This window comes from Erinaceus europaeus, chromosome 2 (genome assembly GCF_950295315.1).
Source record: "Erinaceus europaeus chromosome 2, mEriEur2.1, whole genome shotgun sequence".
NCBI lineage: Eukaryota > Metazoa > Chordata > Mammalia > Eulipotyphla > Erinaceidae > Erinaceus > Erinaceus europaeus.
The window spans coordinates 65752265-65766717 of NC_080163.1; the positions used below are offsets into that span (position 1 = coordinate 65752265).

Here is a 14453-nt window from a genome sequence, read left to right on the forward strand (position 1 = left end):
AGAGTGGTACACTCTCCCGGGGAACTAGAAAGTTCTGGAGATGTGATAGGAGAAGTCCTACTCACTACATGGAGGCAGTGCTGGAGGACAGGGCAGCTCAGGTGGGTCAGTGCCAGTGCGTGTGTGGTTGTTGAACCCTTACCACCTGCCTCCCTCTCTCTACCTTTCTCCCTACTCTCTACCTCCCCCTCCTGTTTCCACAGTGCATACACCGAGACCTGGCCGCCAGGAATGTCTTAGTGACAGAGGACAACGTGATGAAGATCGCCGACTTTGGCCTCGCTCGGGACATTCACCACATTGACTATTATAAAAAGACAACCAATGTAAGTGCTCGCAACGCCCTGCCCCACCAGGCATTGCCCCCCTTGGGTGTCTGCAATGACCCGGCACAGCTTGCCCTAAGATGAGCTAAAAATGTGCATTTCTCCCCAAGTCCAGTCCCTTGTGTATGTACCCCAACCTCATTGCCCTGCCATGGGCCACCCTCAACCTCCCCCATGCTACTTGCAGGGCCGACTACCTGTGAAGTGGATGGCACCTGAGGCCTTGTTTGACCGGATCTACACCCATCAAAGTGATGTGTGAGTCTGAAATAAGCGATTATCAGGAACACTTGGGACAGAAGTCCACAGAATCCGTCACCTTTTGGGTCTCTTTTCCACTGTAGAAAGACAGAAATTTCTGAGTGTATCCATTCGCTTTGTGCCTCGAAGCTGAAGGGCCCATGTGCTTTTGAGCACTGGCTTCCCCATGGAATTAGGGATTTTTGTTGGGAGAGGATGGGACCAAGCTGGCCATTTGGTGGAGAAGAGCTGGGGTTGCCTTAACTCTGTGTCCCTCCGCAGGTGGTCTTTTGGGGTACTTCTGTGGGAAATCTTCACTCTGGGTGGCTCCCCATATCCTGGTGTGCCTGTGGAGGAGCTCTTCAAGTTGCTGAAGGAGGGTCATCGTATGGACAAACCCAGTAACTGCACCAATGAGCTGTAAGCATGAAGAGATGCCTCAGGGCCGGAGATTGGGGTGTAGGGATTAGTTGACAGATAGAAGAAAGAGATATTCATTTAAAGAGATATTTATTTCCTGTTGCCCTTGTTGTTTTATTGTTACAGTTATTGTTGTTGTTATTGATGTTGTCGTTGTTGGGTAGGACAGAGAGAAATGGAGAGGAGAGGAAGACAGAGAGAGAAAGAGAGACACCTGCAGACCTGTTTCACCGCTTGTGAAGCAACTCCCCTGCAGGTGGGGAGCCGGGGGCTCAAAAATGGGATCCTTTTGCCAGTACTTGCACTTTGCACCACCTGTGCTTACCCTGCTGCGCTACCGCCTGACTCCCAATATTCATCTCTTAAGACTATGGAGAAGCCACGTGGTGATGGACTCAGTTGAGTGCATACAGTACCATGCACTAGGACCAGGGTTCAAGCCCCTGTCCCCCACCTGTTAGGAGAAAGCTTCACAAGCAGTGGAGTAGTGGTACATGTGTGTGTGTCTCCCTCCCTCTCAATTTCTCTCTGTCCTATCACATAAAAATAATACAATTTTTTAAAGACCTTAGGAGAACTATAGTAGTTGTTGGGGCGGGGGGGGGGGTGGGGGGCAGAGAACAGTGGTATGGAACTGGAACTATATGCCCTTACTATCTTATAAATCTTGTAAATTACAAATTAAATATAAATTCAAGAGGAAAAGGGTGTTCAGCTTGAATAAGCGGCCTTTGCCAGTCCTCCCCTAATCTGGTCACCTTGCCATAGGTACATGATGATGCGAGATTGTTGGCATGCAGTACCCTCTCAGAGGCCTACCTTCAAGCAGCTAGTAGAAGACCTGGACCGCATTGTGGCCTTGACCTCCAACCAGGTGAGACTGTCCCATCAGAGACTTCCCACTGGCATCCGTTAGCTCCATCTCTGTGAGTGAACACTACCACCGAGAAGAGGAACATGCTAGAGCCATTGTTCATTTTGTCTCTGCTCTCACAGGAGTATCTGGACCTATCAATGCCCCTGGACCAATACTCCCCCAGTTTTCCTGACACCCGAAGCTCTACCTGCTCCTCCGGGGAGGATTCTGTCTTCTCTCATGAGCCGTTGCCTGAGGAGCCTTGTCTGCCCCGACATCCAGCCCAGCTTGCCAATGGTGGACTCAAACGACGCTGACTAGTCCCCTAGCACTCCCCTTCCCTGAACTCTTGTCATCAGCTGTGACCCTCACCCACCGCTCCATGTTGGACTCACTGCCTTCCCCTTGGCCCCGTCCCTTCTGGCATTAGCCAGCTGCCTACTTGAGGCCTTCCTGTATAGCCTGCCTTCCTCTCCAAACCCACTCCCCACTCCACTGAGCTCACCCCTGCTCCCCCTCTCAGCCTGCGTGTAACAGCGAGGGGCAGAGAGGCAGGTACTGACTGACTTGGCTGTTGGCCACATTTTCGCCACCCTCACCTTCCCCCCACCCCCCAATGTTGGACCAAGACTTCCTTCCTGTGACCTGGTACTGCCTGTAGGGTTGGGGTGTGGGAGCTGAGCAGGCACGCAAGCGAGAGCCAACTAATCTGTCTTGTGTTGGTTTCATGTGCTTTGCTGCAAAGGAAAGCCCCTGTGTTCTGATGGTAGAGACCTCAGTAGGAGGTGACCTCTGCTCCAGATAAACGGTACCAGTGGCTTATTAATTCCGATACTAATTTGCTTTGCTGACCAAATACCTGGTACCAGAGGATGAGGAGGCCAAGGCTGGAAACAGTGTTATGGCCCTGGGGCCCAGCCCCTAACCAGGGGCTTTGTACATAGCTATGGAGAAAACACAAAGTGTATAAATCTGAGTATATATTTACATGTCTTTTTAAAAAGGGTCATTACCAGAGGTTTACCCATTGGGTAAGATGCTCCTGGTGGCTGGGAGGCATCGGTTGCTATATATTAAAAAAAAACAAAAAGGAAAAAAAAAAGAAAAAAGAAAAAAAAAAAGGAAAATGTTTTTAAAAAGGTCATATATTTTTTGCTACTTTTGCTGTTTTATTTTTTTAAATTATGTTCTAAAACCTATTTTCAGTTTAGGTCCCTCAATAAAAATTGCTGCTGCTTCATTTCTATATGGGCTGTGTAACAAGGGAGAGAATATCAACCCGAATGTTGGAGGGAGACTCAGGGGCCATGGGGTTGTGTCTGTTCAGAGGCTGCCAGAGTTGGGGGAAAGAAGCCATCTGTGTCATGCACAGGATTCCCCTGTCTATGTGTCAGAGGCACTGGGCCCAAAGCCAAGGCCCAACAATCCTCAACTACAGAGGAAAGCAGAGTGTCAGTGGAGTTGGGATTCAGAAGAGGATCTGGGGATACTAGAGCTTGTTACTTCAAAATAGCCGAGGGCCTGAGGAAACTCAAACCCAGCTATACCCCCTCTGGGTGTGGTTTTGCCTGTTAGTGGAGGGAAAACTTATCACCTGAGACTAGTTAGTGCTTGTCACATCTTGTGTTTCCCAATCCTACACACACACACACACACACACACACACACACACACACACACACACACACACACACACATTCTTCCTGTACCCATGTGACCAGGCTACATTTGTTCAGATTATTACAGATTCCTGGCTCCCTATCGTCCTTCCTGTGCAAATTCCACCCCATCTCTCAGCATAGGGAAAGAATGATCTGAATGTATGGTTGTTTGGGAGCTGCTTGGAAACTTATTTCCTCTGCCATCTGCTGGTTACTGCCACACTCATTGAGTGGGTGCTGGTGTTACAGAACCTTCATTTGTGCTCCATTTACTTAGCCTCTGTACTGAAAGCTTTTGCTGGGTTATTGCTGAATACAAAGGAAAGTTCACTCTGCTTTCGGTTCTGCAGGAAAATGGGGTTGGTGCTTTAAGTTTCCTTTCTAAGCTAGCTAATTTGTGGCAGCTGCAGTGTTGGCCACTGTTGTAAAATTCTCTCTTTATCCTCTTGTCTCTGTAAATATGCAACTGTCAACATACTACAGTGTGTGTGTCTATGTCTAATGAAGGCAAAATTTGGTGAACAGAGCCAGGAAATGAATTTTAACTCTTAAAACCATTTGCTTTGATGCCTTATCACAGTGTCTTCTGTTGTAAAAATAAGTGATGATAATTTCTGTCTTAGGCTTCCCTTTGAGCAGTGTGTGTGAATGGATGGAGACTCTACCAAAGGACTTTACAGACTTTCTGGGGAGGTGCTAAAGAAATATAAGGCACTATTATGATGACAGTGCTATCCTTGTTACTCCTCAAATCACCCACAAATTTCCCTTGAGACTGAGCTGGCTGTCAAATAAAAGATAGTGAAATTGACCCGAGAGAAAATAAAATGGCCATTTTGCTTAAATAAGGAGCTTGAGTCTCTAGAGGAAAAGATTCCAGTTTATCTAATGAAAACAATCTTGTTGTCAAGGCACTGAGTCTGTCTGGTTTCATGAGGGTTAAAAGATTAGGGCCTGGGATCACCACAGCTTTAATCAATACTGCATTTTTGCCTTGTCTAATTTCTATGGATTGGGAATCATCAGTCCCTTGGCTCTGTTAATGTAATGTATTGATCTCAGGTAAGTAAAGTTGAACCTCTCTCTGGTGAAGGAAAAACAAAATATCTCAATGGCAGTGAAGTCGCAATGTTTATCAGCCACCACTGGGAGGAGCCAGCAGGCCAGAATATCAGTCACCATTAGCTAATGTGTCAACCTGCTTTCAAGTCTTATTAATAAATCTGACCATCCTTATAGGTGTGTGCTGCTGGTGACTGGTAAATCTTTTACCTCGGTTTTAGCATTACAGAACAGCAACTGAATATCTCTAATATGATTCATTATAGTGACTCAAGTATAAAATTTGGCCTGGTATACATGTAAAGACCCATAGATGGCAAGTACCACCAACACTTTTTTTTTTTTTTTTTGCCTCCAGGGTTACTGCTGGGGCTCAGCGCTCCTAGAGACCATTTTTCATTTTTATGGGATAGGACAGAGAGAAATTGAAAGGGGAGAGGAAGAAAGAGAAGGAGAGAGAAAGACACCTACATACCTGCTTTACCGCTTGTGAAGTGACCCCTCAGCAGGTAGGGAGCCAGGGGCTTGAACTGGGATCCTTGCACAGCTCCCTGCGCTTTGTACTATGTGCCCTTAACCTGGTACACCACCGCCCAGCCCCCCAACACTTCTTTATTATAGCAGAATTCCTCTTTTTTAAGCTATTTTTTTTAATATTTATTTTCCCTTTTTGTTGGCCTTGTTGTTTTGTTGTTGTTATTGATGTTGCTATTGGATAGGACAGAGAAGTGGAGAGAGGAGGGGAAGACAAAAGGGGAGAGAAAAACAGCTGCAGACCTGCTTCACCACCTGTGAAGAGACTCACCTGCAGGTGGGGAGCCGGGGGCTCTGATCGTGATCCTTACGCCGGTCTGTGCACTTCACGCCACATGAGCTTAACCTCCTGCACTACCACCCAGCTCCCTGTAGCAGAATTCTTAATGTAGAAGACACAGGACATGCAAGGAAGCTGAGCAACACTCTGGTCTTTTTCTGTATCTCTTATAAAAAAAACAAAACAAATAGAATTATCTTTTTTAAAAAAGAAGATATAGGAGAAATCTAACCACTGATGTTGGGATTTAAGAAAACTGCTAAGTCACAACCAGTGAGATTATTAGCATCTTGTACAGCTGCATCTGTAGGACAAAGAGAGCTTCGAAAGAAAACTGACATAGCCTTCCTTTTTCCCCTCACGATGAGAACCAGGGAGAAAGCAGGTCAGAACGATTCTGGCTCAGGCTGCTCTCCATAGGCTGGCACCAGAGTTAACTGTTGGTCGGTTACTAGAACACCACAGAGCTAAGCTTCAGCTGGGGCTAGATCTAACAATCATGGGCTTCAACAACTAAATGTTCTTAAGTGAGGAGAACAGAGAAACATCCTTAGTTTCTTTAGCTAAAGTCCTAAAATGGGAAAGAGAGGTGTATCAACCAAATGCCTTAGATGGAGCAAAAATGGATGGAAGATCAACTGTGTTCAGAAGTGTCTGGGGGGGCCAAGCGGTGGCACACCTGGTTAAGCGCACATGTTAAAGTGCGCAAGTACCCAAGTTCGAGCCCTTGGTACCCACCTGCAGGGGGAAAACTTCACAAGTGGTGTGGCAGGGCTGCAGATGTCTCTATTACTCCCTTCCCTCTAAATTTCTGACTGTCTCTATTCAATAAATAAAGTTAATAAAAAAAAGTTTTTTTAAGTGTCTAGGGGCCCTTGGATCTGTTCACTTCCACTCTGCTCTTAAGAACAGTCAGAATTACAGAACTGCCCGGTAGTTCTTATGAATCATTTGGCCAAAACAGGATTGAGCAAGTTAGCTAATCCCTTTCCCACATTCACCACTTTGAAATGTGAACTAATTAAAATAAACAGCCATCATTTTTTTAAATGGGAAAATTTATTGTGAATCACCACACTAGGCCAATGGCAAGACGTGTGGAATGCTACATAGTAGGGACTCATCATTCTCGAAGAACTGGAGTTCATTGGCAGGACGTGGTGGGACTTGCCCTCTGGTGGGGAGGAGGTTTAGGAGGCATTTCAAAGTGCGTCTCCTCGCTGTAAAGTGGCTCACGATACTCCTCGCTTAGGTGATCCCAAACAGGTTTGAATTTTACTTGGCTTTACTGACCTCAATTAAACCTTTTTTTTTCTTTTTTTTTTTTTTTTTTGACTTAGCAGTAAATGAAGAAATCTTAATTTTTATCATTCACCAGCCAAAAAATCCTTCCTCCCTGCTAAGTTTTCCCCAAAGTTGTTGGTCAGACTGGAAATACTGAATATAAATATCTGAACATAATGCTTGTTACTGGGTATCATGGGGATTATATCAGACTTTAACAATCCCTGTGACTAACAAATAGTTTTGCTTGTGAAAGACAAACAGACCAGGAGGGGAAAGGGGGGGCACACACCCTGTATAAACAAATGGTTAAGTCTTAAACCCATAATTATGTTTCCTAGCAGAATGGTGGCTAATGAAAGCCATGTGTGCTAGAATAGTTGCAGCCTCCCAGATGCCTGTAGCCTCTACAAGCCCGAGAAGGGGATGGCTCAGAACAGTCAACCAGCAGCCAAACTTTTTGATTGCCAGTCTGTTTAACTCCAAATTTTCTTTAAGTCCAAAAAGATCTTACAGGGTTGTAAATCCATTATATCTCATAATGTGCATTGCTTTCAGGATACTGTTCCTACTGATGGGTTACTGTGAAAAAGTTCATCTCATGTACTTGCTATCGTTTTTTGGAATTTCCAAGTTACTTGGCATTATTACCGAGCCATTCAAAGCAGAGGTATCTAAGGTACCAAGTTGATGCAAAAAAGTATCCTTGCTTAAAGGACATGCACACAAATATGAAGCTGTCAAAAACATGGTGGGTGGACTTTTACATAAGGTGAGATGATATAATGGTACAGAAGAAATGGGCTTTGCAATTATATTTTTTCTAAATGGTCTGAACTCTGTCTCTCTGCTGACATCATCTAAATGGTTAGAAGTCCTCAAAGAACTACTCCAAGCATTAAACGGCAGATCCTCAGTCTCAAACCAGACACAGTTTAAGTTGGAGGTCCTTTCTGGATGCCACTGCTGAGGGCAAGAGGCTGGAATGGGTGAGCTTTGTCCTCCAGTAGTCCTTAGGCTCCTTTTGAATTAGCTTTGCTATTTTGGGTTGTCTTTTGTGATTTGGACTGGAGTGTCTAGGTACAAAACATAAGAACTTATTAGGTACAGCTCACCACCTATACATGCGTAATCTACTTTAGGCGTTTCTAATTTGCTTTTGTTTTCTTAAAACAATGAAAGACTACAAAGTCAAATCGGAGTTTAACATTTACCTAGGTAGTAAAAATAAAGACAAGCAAACAAGGCCCCCATCTTTACCCAAACCGAGTGTTTACAGGTTCTCTGGTCCTTAGGAGCCTATAGGATAGGGCACAGTTCCAACTTTCCAGTAGTACCTCCACCCCCACCACCACCCCACCCCACCCCACCCCACCACCACCACCAATACTGTTTCTTTGAGTCAAGCATACTTGTGGTTTCTCCCCCAAAATTCCTTTACCCAAGGGAGAACGGTAAATAGATAAAAATAATTTTTTTTACATATTTTATTTATTTATTATTGACTAGAGACAAACTTTTAGAGGACAGGGGGAGGTAGAGAGGGAAAGACAGAGACAACTGCAGCCCTGCTTTCAAAACTTATGAAGCTTTCCCCCTGCAGGTGGGGACCAGGGGATTGAATCTGAGTCCTGGCACACTGTCATGTATGTGTTTAACCAGGTACGCCACTGCCTGGCCCCTGATAAGTAATTTCTTATTAACATGCATTTCTCTGGTGATTAAAATTGCTTTCCTGGTGGTCTGGGAGGTGGCTCAGTGGATAAAGCATTGGACTCTCAAGCATGAGGTGCTGAGTTCAATCTCCAGCAGCACATGTACCAGAGTGACTTCTGGGTTGTTTTTTTTTCCTCCTATCCTTCTCATGAATAAATAAATTATTTGAAAAAAATTGCTGTCCTGTTAGTATTTCCTGACATCAGAAGACTGTGAAATATACAACATATGGGAACCATTTCCATCGGTTTGGCACACACACAAATCTGCCTATATTGTAATTAGCTTCTAGACTTAATATGTTTAGGTCTGATCCACAACTGCATTGGTTGATTTTTTTTTTCACTTTTGTATAATTAAACTTTAAAAACATAGTGGTGATCTGGGAGGTGGCACAGTGGATAAAGCATTGGATTCTCAAGCATGAGATCCCCGGCAGCACATGTACCAGAGTGATGTCTGGTTCTTTCTCTCTCCCCTCCTATCTTTCTCATAAATAAATAATTCTTTAAAATATATATAATATACTTATATATATATATTATATATGTTTGTGTTATAAGATAAGTAAAGTTCAGCCTACAGCTTCCTGTTTGGACAACAGGAAGAACTATGCAAAGTTTTGCAGTAGTTACAATTCTAGATTCTCACTGCCCTTGAAAGAACCAAAGGGAAAGCATTTTCATTCATTCTTCCTCTCTCTCTTTTAATTTGTTTAAGATACTTACAGTTTCCTTAGCAGAAGTGATGGTTTCTTTAGGTGGTAAAATAGGAACTGATGGTGTTGTGGGTGATGATGTAACTGGGGGCAGCTGTATAAATTCTTCATCCTTAAACATCAGAACTAGAAGCTGGATTACTGACTTAAAACAAAGCATAGGGGGCCAGATAGAGACGCACCCAGTTAAGCATACATGTGACAAATGTGCAAGGACCTGGGTTCGAGCCCCCCAGTTCCCACCTGCAGAGGGAAAGCTTTGCAAGTGATGAAGTAGAGTTGCAGGTGTCTCTGTCTCTGTCTATCACCCCCTTCCCTCTCGATTTCTGGATTTCTTTACTCAATAAATAATTCTCATTTATTTTCCCTTTTGTTGTCCTTGTTTTTTATTGTTGTTGTGGTTATTATTGTTGTTACTGATATCATTGTTGTTGGATAGGACAGAGAGAAATGGAGAGAGGAGGGGAAGACAGAAGGGGAGAGAAAGATAGACACCTGCAGACCTGCTTCACTGCCTGTGAAGCGACTCTCCTGCAGGTGGAGAGCCAAAGGCTCGAACCCAGATCCTTATGCCAGTCCTTGTGCTTCGCGCCACATGCGCTTAACCCGCTGTGCTACCGCCTGATTCCCTCAGTAAATTTTAAAATATTAATTTATTTATTTCCTTTTGTTTCCTTATTGTAGTTATTGTTGTTGTTACTGATGTCATTGTTGGATAGGACAGAGAGAAATGGAGAGAGGAGGGGAAGACAGAAGGGGAGAGAAAGATAGACACCTGCAGACCTGCTTCACTGCCTGTGAAGCGACTCCCCTGCAGGTGGGGAGCCTGGGGCTGGAACGGGGATCTTAACTTAAAGCCAGTCCTTGCGCTTTGCATCACGTGCGCTTAACCCGCTGCGCTACCGTCCGACTCCCCAATAAATAATTTTTAAACAATGTAAATTACAGCAACAGTCACACTGCCATGACTAGCCAGGAGCATGTAATGACTTCATATTTTAACACAGGATTCAACTGGCAAAATCTGGAGTCCAATTATATCTTATCGCATGTTGAATTTAGATCAAACAAATGCTATGTAAATATTCCTCATTAATGAGCACTGCTATATTAAAACTTAGGTTCATTGAAGAAATAAAATTAGAAATTAACTTGTTTGTTTTTTTTGTTTGTTTGTTTTTGTGTTTGTTTTTTTTACCGGAGCCCTGCTTAGCTCTGGCTTATGGTGGTACAGGGACCTGTGACTTTGGAGCCTCAGACAGGAGAGTCTCTTTGCATAACCATTATGCTATCTACCCCTACCCTTATTTTCCTTTTCAGCCAAATAAATGAATAGAAACTGTCTGACCTTAGTTCCCTTTGGTTGAGGCGCTGCATCTACCACATTCTCTTTAGATTCAGAAGTAGGTGATTCCACAGGAACATGTGTCTTTGGAGTCTAGAGAGAATAGTATTTTATATAAGCATGAGCTTTTTGGCACTTCCTGAGACTTAGAGGCATTTCTACAGTAGTTTGTGCTTGTCAACACAATTTGCTTTCCACTAAAACCCTAACTTCCTCCAACCATATCCTTTATGAGTAACATATGAAGTATGTCCCTGAAATAGCAACTTAGTATGATTTATCTCTGAGCTTTGATCACTCTATATATGCCAGTTGCACTCTAATTAATTCAGTTCTTTTTTTCAATTTTTTTAATATTTATTTTCCCTTTTGTTGCCCTTGTTGTATAACGTTGTGGTTACTGATGTCGTTGTTGGTGGATAGGACAGAGAGAAATGGAGAGAGGAGGGGAAGACAGACACCTGCAGACCTGCTTCACCACCTGTGAAATGACTCCCCTGCAGGTGGGAAGCCGGGGCCTCGAACTGGGATCCTTACACCGGTCCTTGCACTTTGAGCCACCTGCTGAAGGCTTGAACTGGGATCCTTGCGTTTTCTACTATGTGCACCGCCTGTCTCTAAATTGCCGGGCCCAGTCTCTAAATTCTTTACAGGACCTACCATGCTACTGTTCTAGCCTTACGTAAAGAGTAAAAGTTTAGAAATATAAGTTTAAGAAATATAGCCAGGGGGCCGGGTGGTGGCAAATATAGTTCAAAGTATAAGGACCCATGCAAGAATCCGGGTTTTAGCCTCTGGCTCCCCACTGCACAGGGGTTGCTTCACAAGCAGTAAAGCAGATCTACAGGTGTATATCTTTCTCTCTTCATCTCTATCCATCCCTCCTCTCTCAAGTTCTGTCTGTTCTATACAATAAAAAATGGGGAAAAAATGGCCTTTAGGAGCAGGGGATTCCTAGTGCCAGCATTGAGCCCCAGTAATAACCCTGCAGGCAAAATATTTAAAAATTAAAGAAATATAGGCAATAAAATGCCCAGGAACTTGTCTTTTTGTCCTTAACTCTTAGGCCTTTCTTAGTCATCTCAGAAAGTAATATGTAGAGGTTGGGAGATTAGTCACCCAGTTAGGGCACCTTCACAATACCAGAGGCCCTGGATTCTGGTCCTGGTGTCATATGGGAGCACTACAGATAGCACCAAGTGAGTTTCATGAATGGTAAAGCAGTACTGTGGTGTCTCTCCTCTCTCCACAGCTCTCTCCTCTTTCACTCTTCCCCTCCCCCCCAAATATTCATAGATGAATGAGAAAGTTGACCCAAAAAGGCTGTTCCAACAGTGGTAAAGTGCATGCATGAGGCACCATATTATTTAAAAATGATAATAATAAAAGAAAGCAATATCTAGCTACAGAGTCTATGTCCACCTAGGATAATTTTTAGGACCTAAATTTAGCTCTAGGATACCTTGTGGTGAACCAGATTTTCTTGCTCCTGAGACCAGACTAAGATTGAGAAATAATGTTGGTCTGTCTTAATGATCAAAGAAAGAGTAGAAACCTGGGAGTCGGGCGGTAGTGCAGCAGGTTAAGCGCATGTGGCATGAAGCACAAGGACCGGTGTAAAGACCCCGGTTCGAGCCCCTGGCTCCCCACGTGCAGGGGAGTCACTTCACAGGCAGTGAAACAGGTCTGCAGGTGTCTATCTTTCTCTCCCCCTCTCTGTCTTCCCCTCCTCTCGATTTCTCTCTGTCCTCTCCAACAACAACAATAATAACCACAACAACGATATAACAACAAGGGCAACAAAAGGGGAAAAAATGGTCTCCAGGAGCAGTGGATTCATGGTACAGGCACGGAGCCCCAGCAATAACCCTGGAGGCAAAAAAAAAAAAAAAAAAACTTAAAAAAAAGAGTAGAAACCTATTAATCTGCCTTTTAGAGCGCAGTCTGTTCTCCAAACTAATCTGGATTTCGACTTTGTCCACGAAAGGACATTCCAAGATAAAAGTCCACATCCAGATTAGTCTCTGGAAAAATAGGAAGACCCAGAAAGATGGTGTTTCCTAAAACACATCTTTTTTTTTTTTTCCCCTGTTGTTGCCCTTGTTGTTTATCTAAAACACATCTTGCGTGGGAGTCGGGCTGTAGCATAGCGGGTTAAGCGCAGGTGGAGCAAAGCACAAAGACCGGTGTAAGGATCCTGGTTTGAGCCCTGGCTCCCCACCTGCAGGGGAGTCACTTCACAAGTGGTGAAGCAAGTCTGCAGGTGTCTATCTTTCTCTCCCCTCTATGTATTCCCCTCCTCTCTCCATTTCTCTCTGTCCTATCCAACAACAACAACAATAATAATAACTACAAGAATCAAGCAATAAGGGCAACAAAAGGAAATAAATATTAAAAAAATTTTTTTAAAAAACACATCTTGCGTGTGTGACTTCATGTAACTTTTCTCAGATTGTCTAAGGAGTCAAAAGCATAACTAAGAAAACATTATTAGCCTAATCTATTAAATGGCACCTGTAGCACCTTCTGTGGTGGTCTTTCCTCTCTCCTCTGGGTTCTGAGTTAGATATGAAGGCACAAATAGAGAAATGAGAGGCCCTTTCTGATAAACCAAAGCAAATTCTGCAAGTGAATTAAGTCAAATTTGCATTTAGTAAAAAACCAGAAGAACAAAAGTTGTGGAGTTAGAGGCAAAAAAAAGAGGGAGTTGGGTCCTTTTTTAGAGGCAAAAAAAAGAGGGAGTTGGTGTTAAGCGCAGGTGGCACAAAGCACAAGGACCAGTGTAAGCATCCCGATTCGAGCCCCCGGGTCCCCACCTGCAGGAGAGTCACTTCATAGGCGGTGAAGCAGGTCTGCAGGTGTCTTTCTCCCCCCCTCTCTGTCTTCCCCTCCTCTCTCCATTTCTCTCTGTTCTATCCAACCACAACAACATCAATAACAACAACAATAATAAGTACAACAATAAAACAAGGGCAACAAAAGGGAATAAATAAATAAATAAATAAAATATTTTTTAAAAAAGATTAAGGAAATGATGAGAAGAAAGACAAAACATTTCCTTTCCAAATTAGTCATTCGGTGCTTAGAAATTAATAGAAATCTGGGCAAATGAAACATACATGAAAGAACAGGAACCATTCTGTCTCAAAGGAGACAATGGCTTCAAAAAAAAATCTTTTAATGAAGACTCGTTAAGAAATAAAGAATAGGGGAAGCAATTACAGAAGCCAGACCTTCCACCTTCTGCAACCCACAATGACCCTGGGTCCATGCTCCCAGAGGGATAGAGAATGGGAAAGCTATCAGGGGAGGGGATGGGATTTGGAGATTGGGTGGTGGGAATTGTGTGGAATTGTACCCCTCCTACCCTATGGTTTTGTTAATTAATCCTTTCTTAAAGAAAAAAAGAAAAGAAAAAAATAAAGAATAGCTGGGTTCCATTAATAAAAATCCTAAATCAACCTACGATTAAAGACAGTTACAGTCTTTGTGAGCTAGAGGTAGTGTGAATGATTTTTATTATTTTGAATGGGAGTGTTAAAAAGTTTTAAAGTCAATTGGGTGATATACCAAAAGACATGCCAAAGTAATGCCTGTTTTGATGAAGTGAGGCAGTAAAACATCTGTGCAAATCCACATTCTCCATGAATCTGTGTTACTCACCTCCCCACTCAGTGGTATCTCAATTGGCTTTGGCTTCACATCTATCAGGTAGAAAGTTCTTGACAAGAGCAAAAGAGAAGGAGGGACATTCTCCTTTAGGTGAAGATCCAGCCACTGGAGAAGGGGAGGAGAATAAAACAGCACAGAATCACAGACTCTTAGAACTGAACAGGACCCACAATCACCTGCTGCTTCTCTGATTTTAACAGTATCCTGGGTGCATTTTTTTATGTTTTTATTTATTTATTATTGAATAGAGACAGAGAGGAATTGAGAGGGGAGGGGGAAACAGAGAAGGAGAGAGACAGAGAGACATCTGCAACCCTGCTCCACTGCTGGTGGGGACCA

At 43.5% G+C, this 14453-nt stretch overlaps 2 protein-coding genes across 14 annotated transcripts in view; one reads left to right on the forward strand and one right to left on the reverse strand.

Moving 5' to 3' along the window:
* FGFR1 (fibroblast growth factor receptor 1) overlaps positions 1-3082 on the forward strand; it is an 82413-nt gene extending 79331 nt beyond the window's left edge. For all 9 annotated transcript variants that reach the window (XM_016185392.2, XM_060182435.1, XM_016185390.2 and 6 more), the window contains 5 exons: positions 204-326; positions 514-584; positions 849-986; positions 1755-1860; positions 1983-3082. In XM_016185392.2, coding sequence (XP_016040878.1) covers positions 204-326; positions 514-584; positions 849-986; positions 1755-1860; positions 1983-2159 — 615 coding nt within the window. In that variant the 3' untranslated portion in view covers positions 2160-3082. The remainder of the gene's footprint in view (positions 1-203; positions 327-513; positions 585-848; positions 987-1754; positions 1861-1982) is intronic.
* Positions 3083-7575: 4493 nt separating this feature from the next.
* Positions 7576-14453, reverse strand: part of LETM2 (leucine zipper and EF-hand containing transmembrane protein 2) — a 29452-nt gene continuing 22574 nt past the window's right edge. For all 5 annotated transcript variants that reach the window (XM_060182461.1, XM_060182465.1, XM_007516710.2 and 2 more), the window contains 4 exons: positions 14106-14219; positions 10446-10535; positions 9108-9209; positions 7576-7739 (listed from right to left, as the gene is read on the reverse strand). In XM_060182461.1, coding sequence (XP_060038444.1) covers positions 7677-7739; positions 9108-9209; positions 10446-10535; positions 14106-14219 — 369 coding nt within the window. In that variant the 3' untranslated portion in view covers positions 7576-7676. The remainder of the gene's footprint in view (positions 7740-9107; positions 9210-10445; positions 10536-14105; positions 14220-14453) is intronic.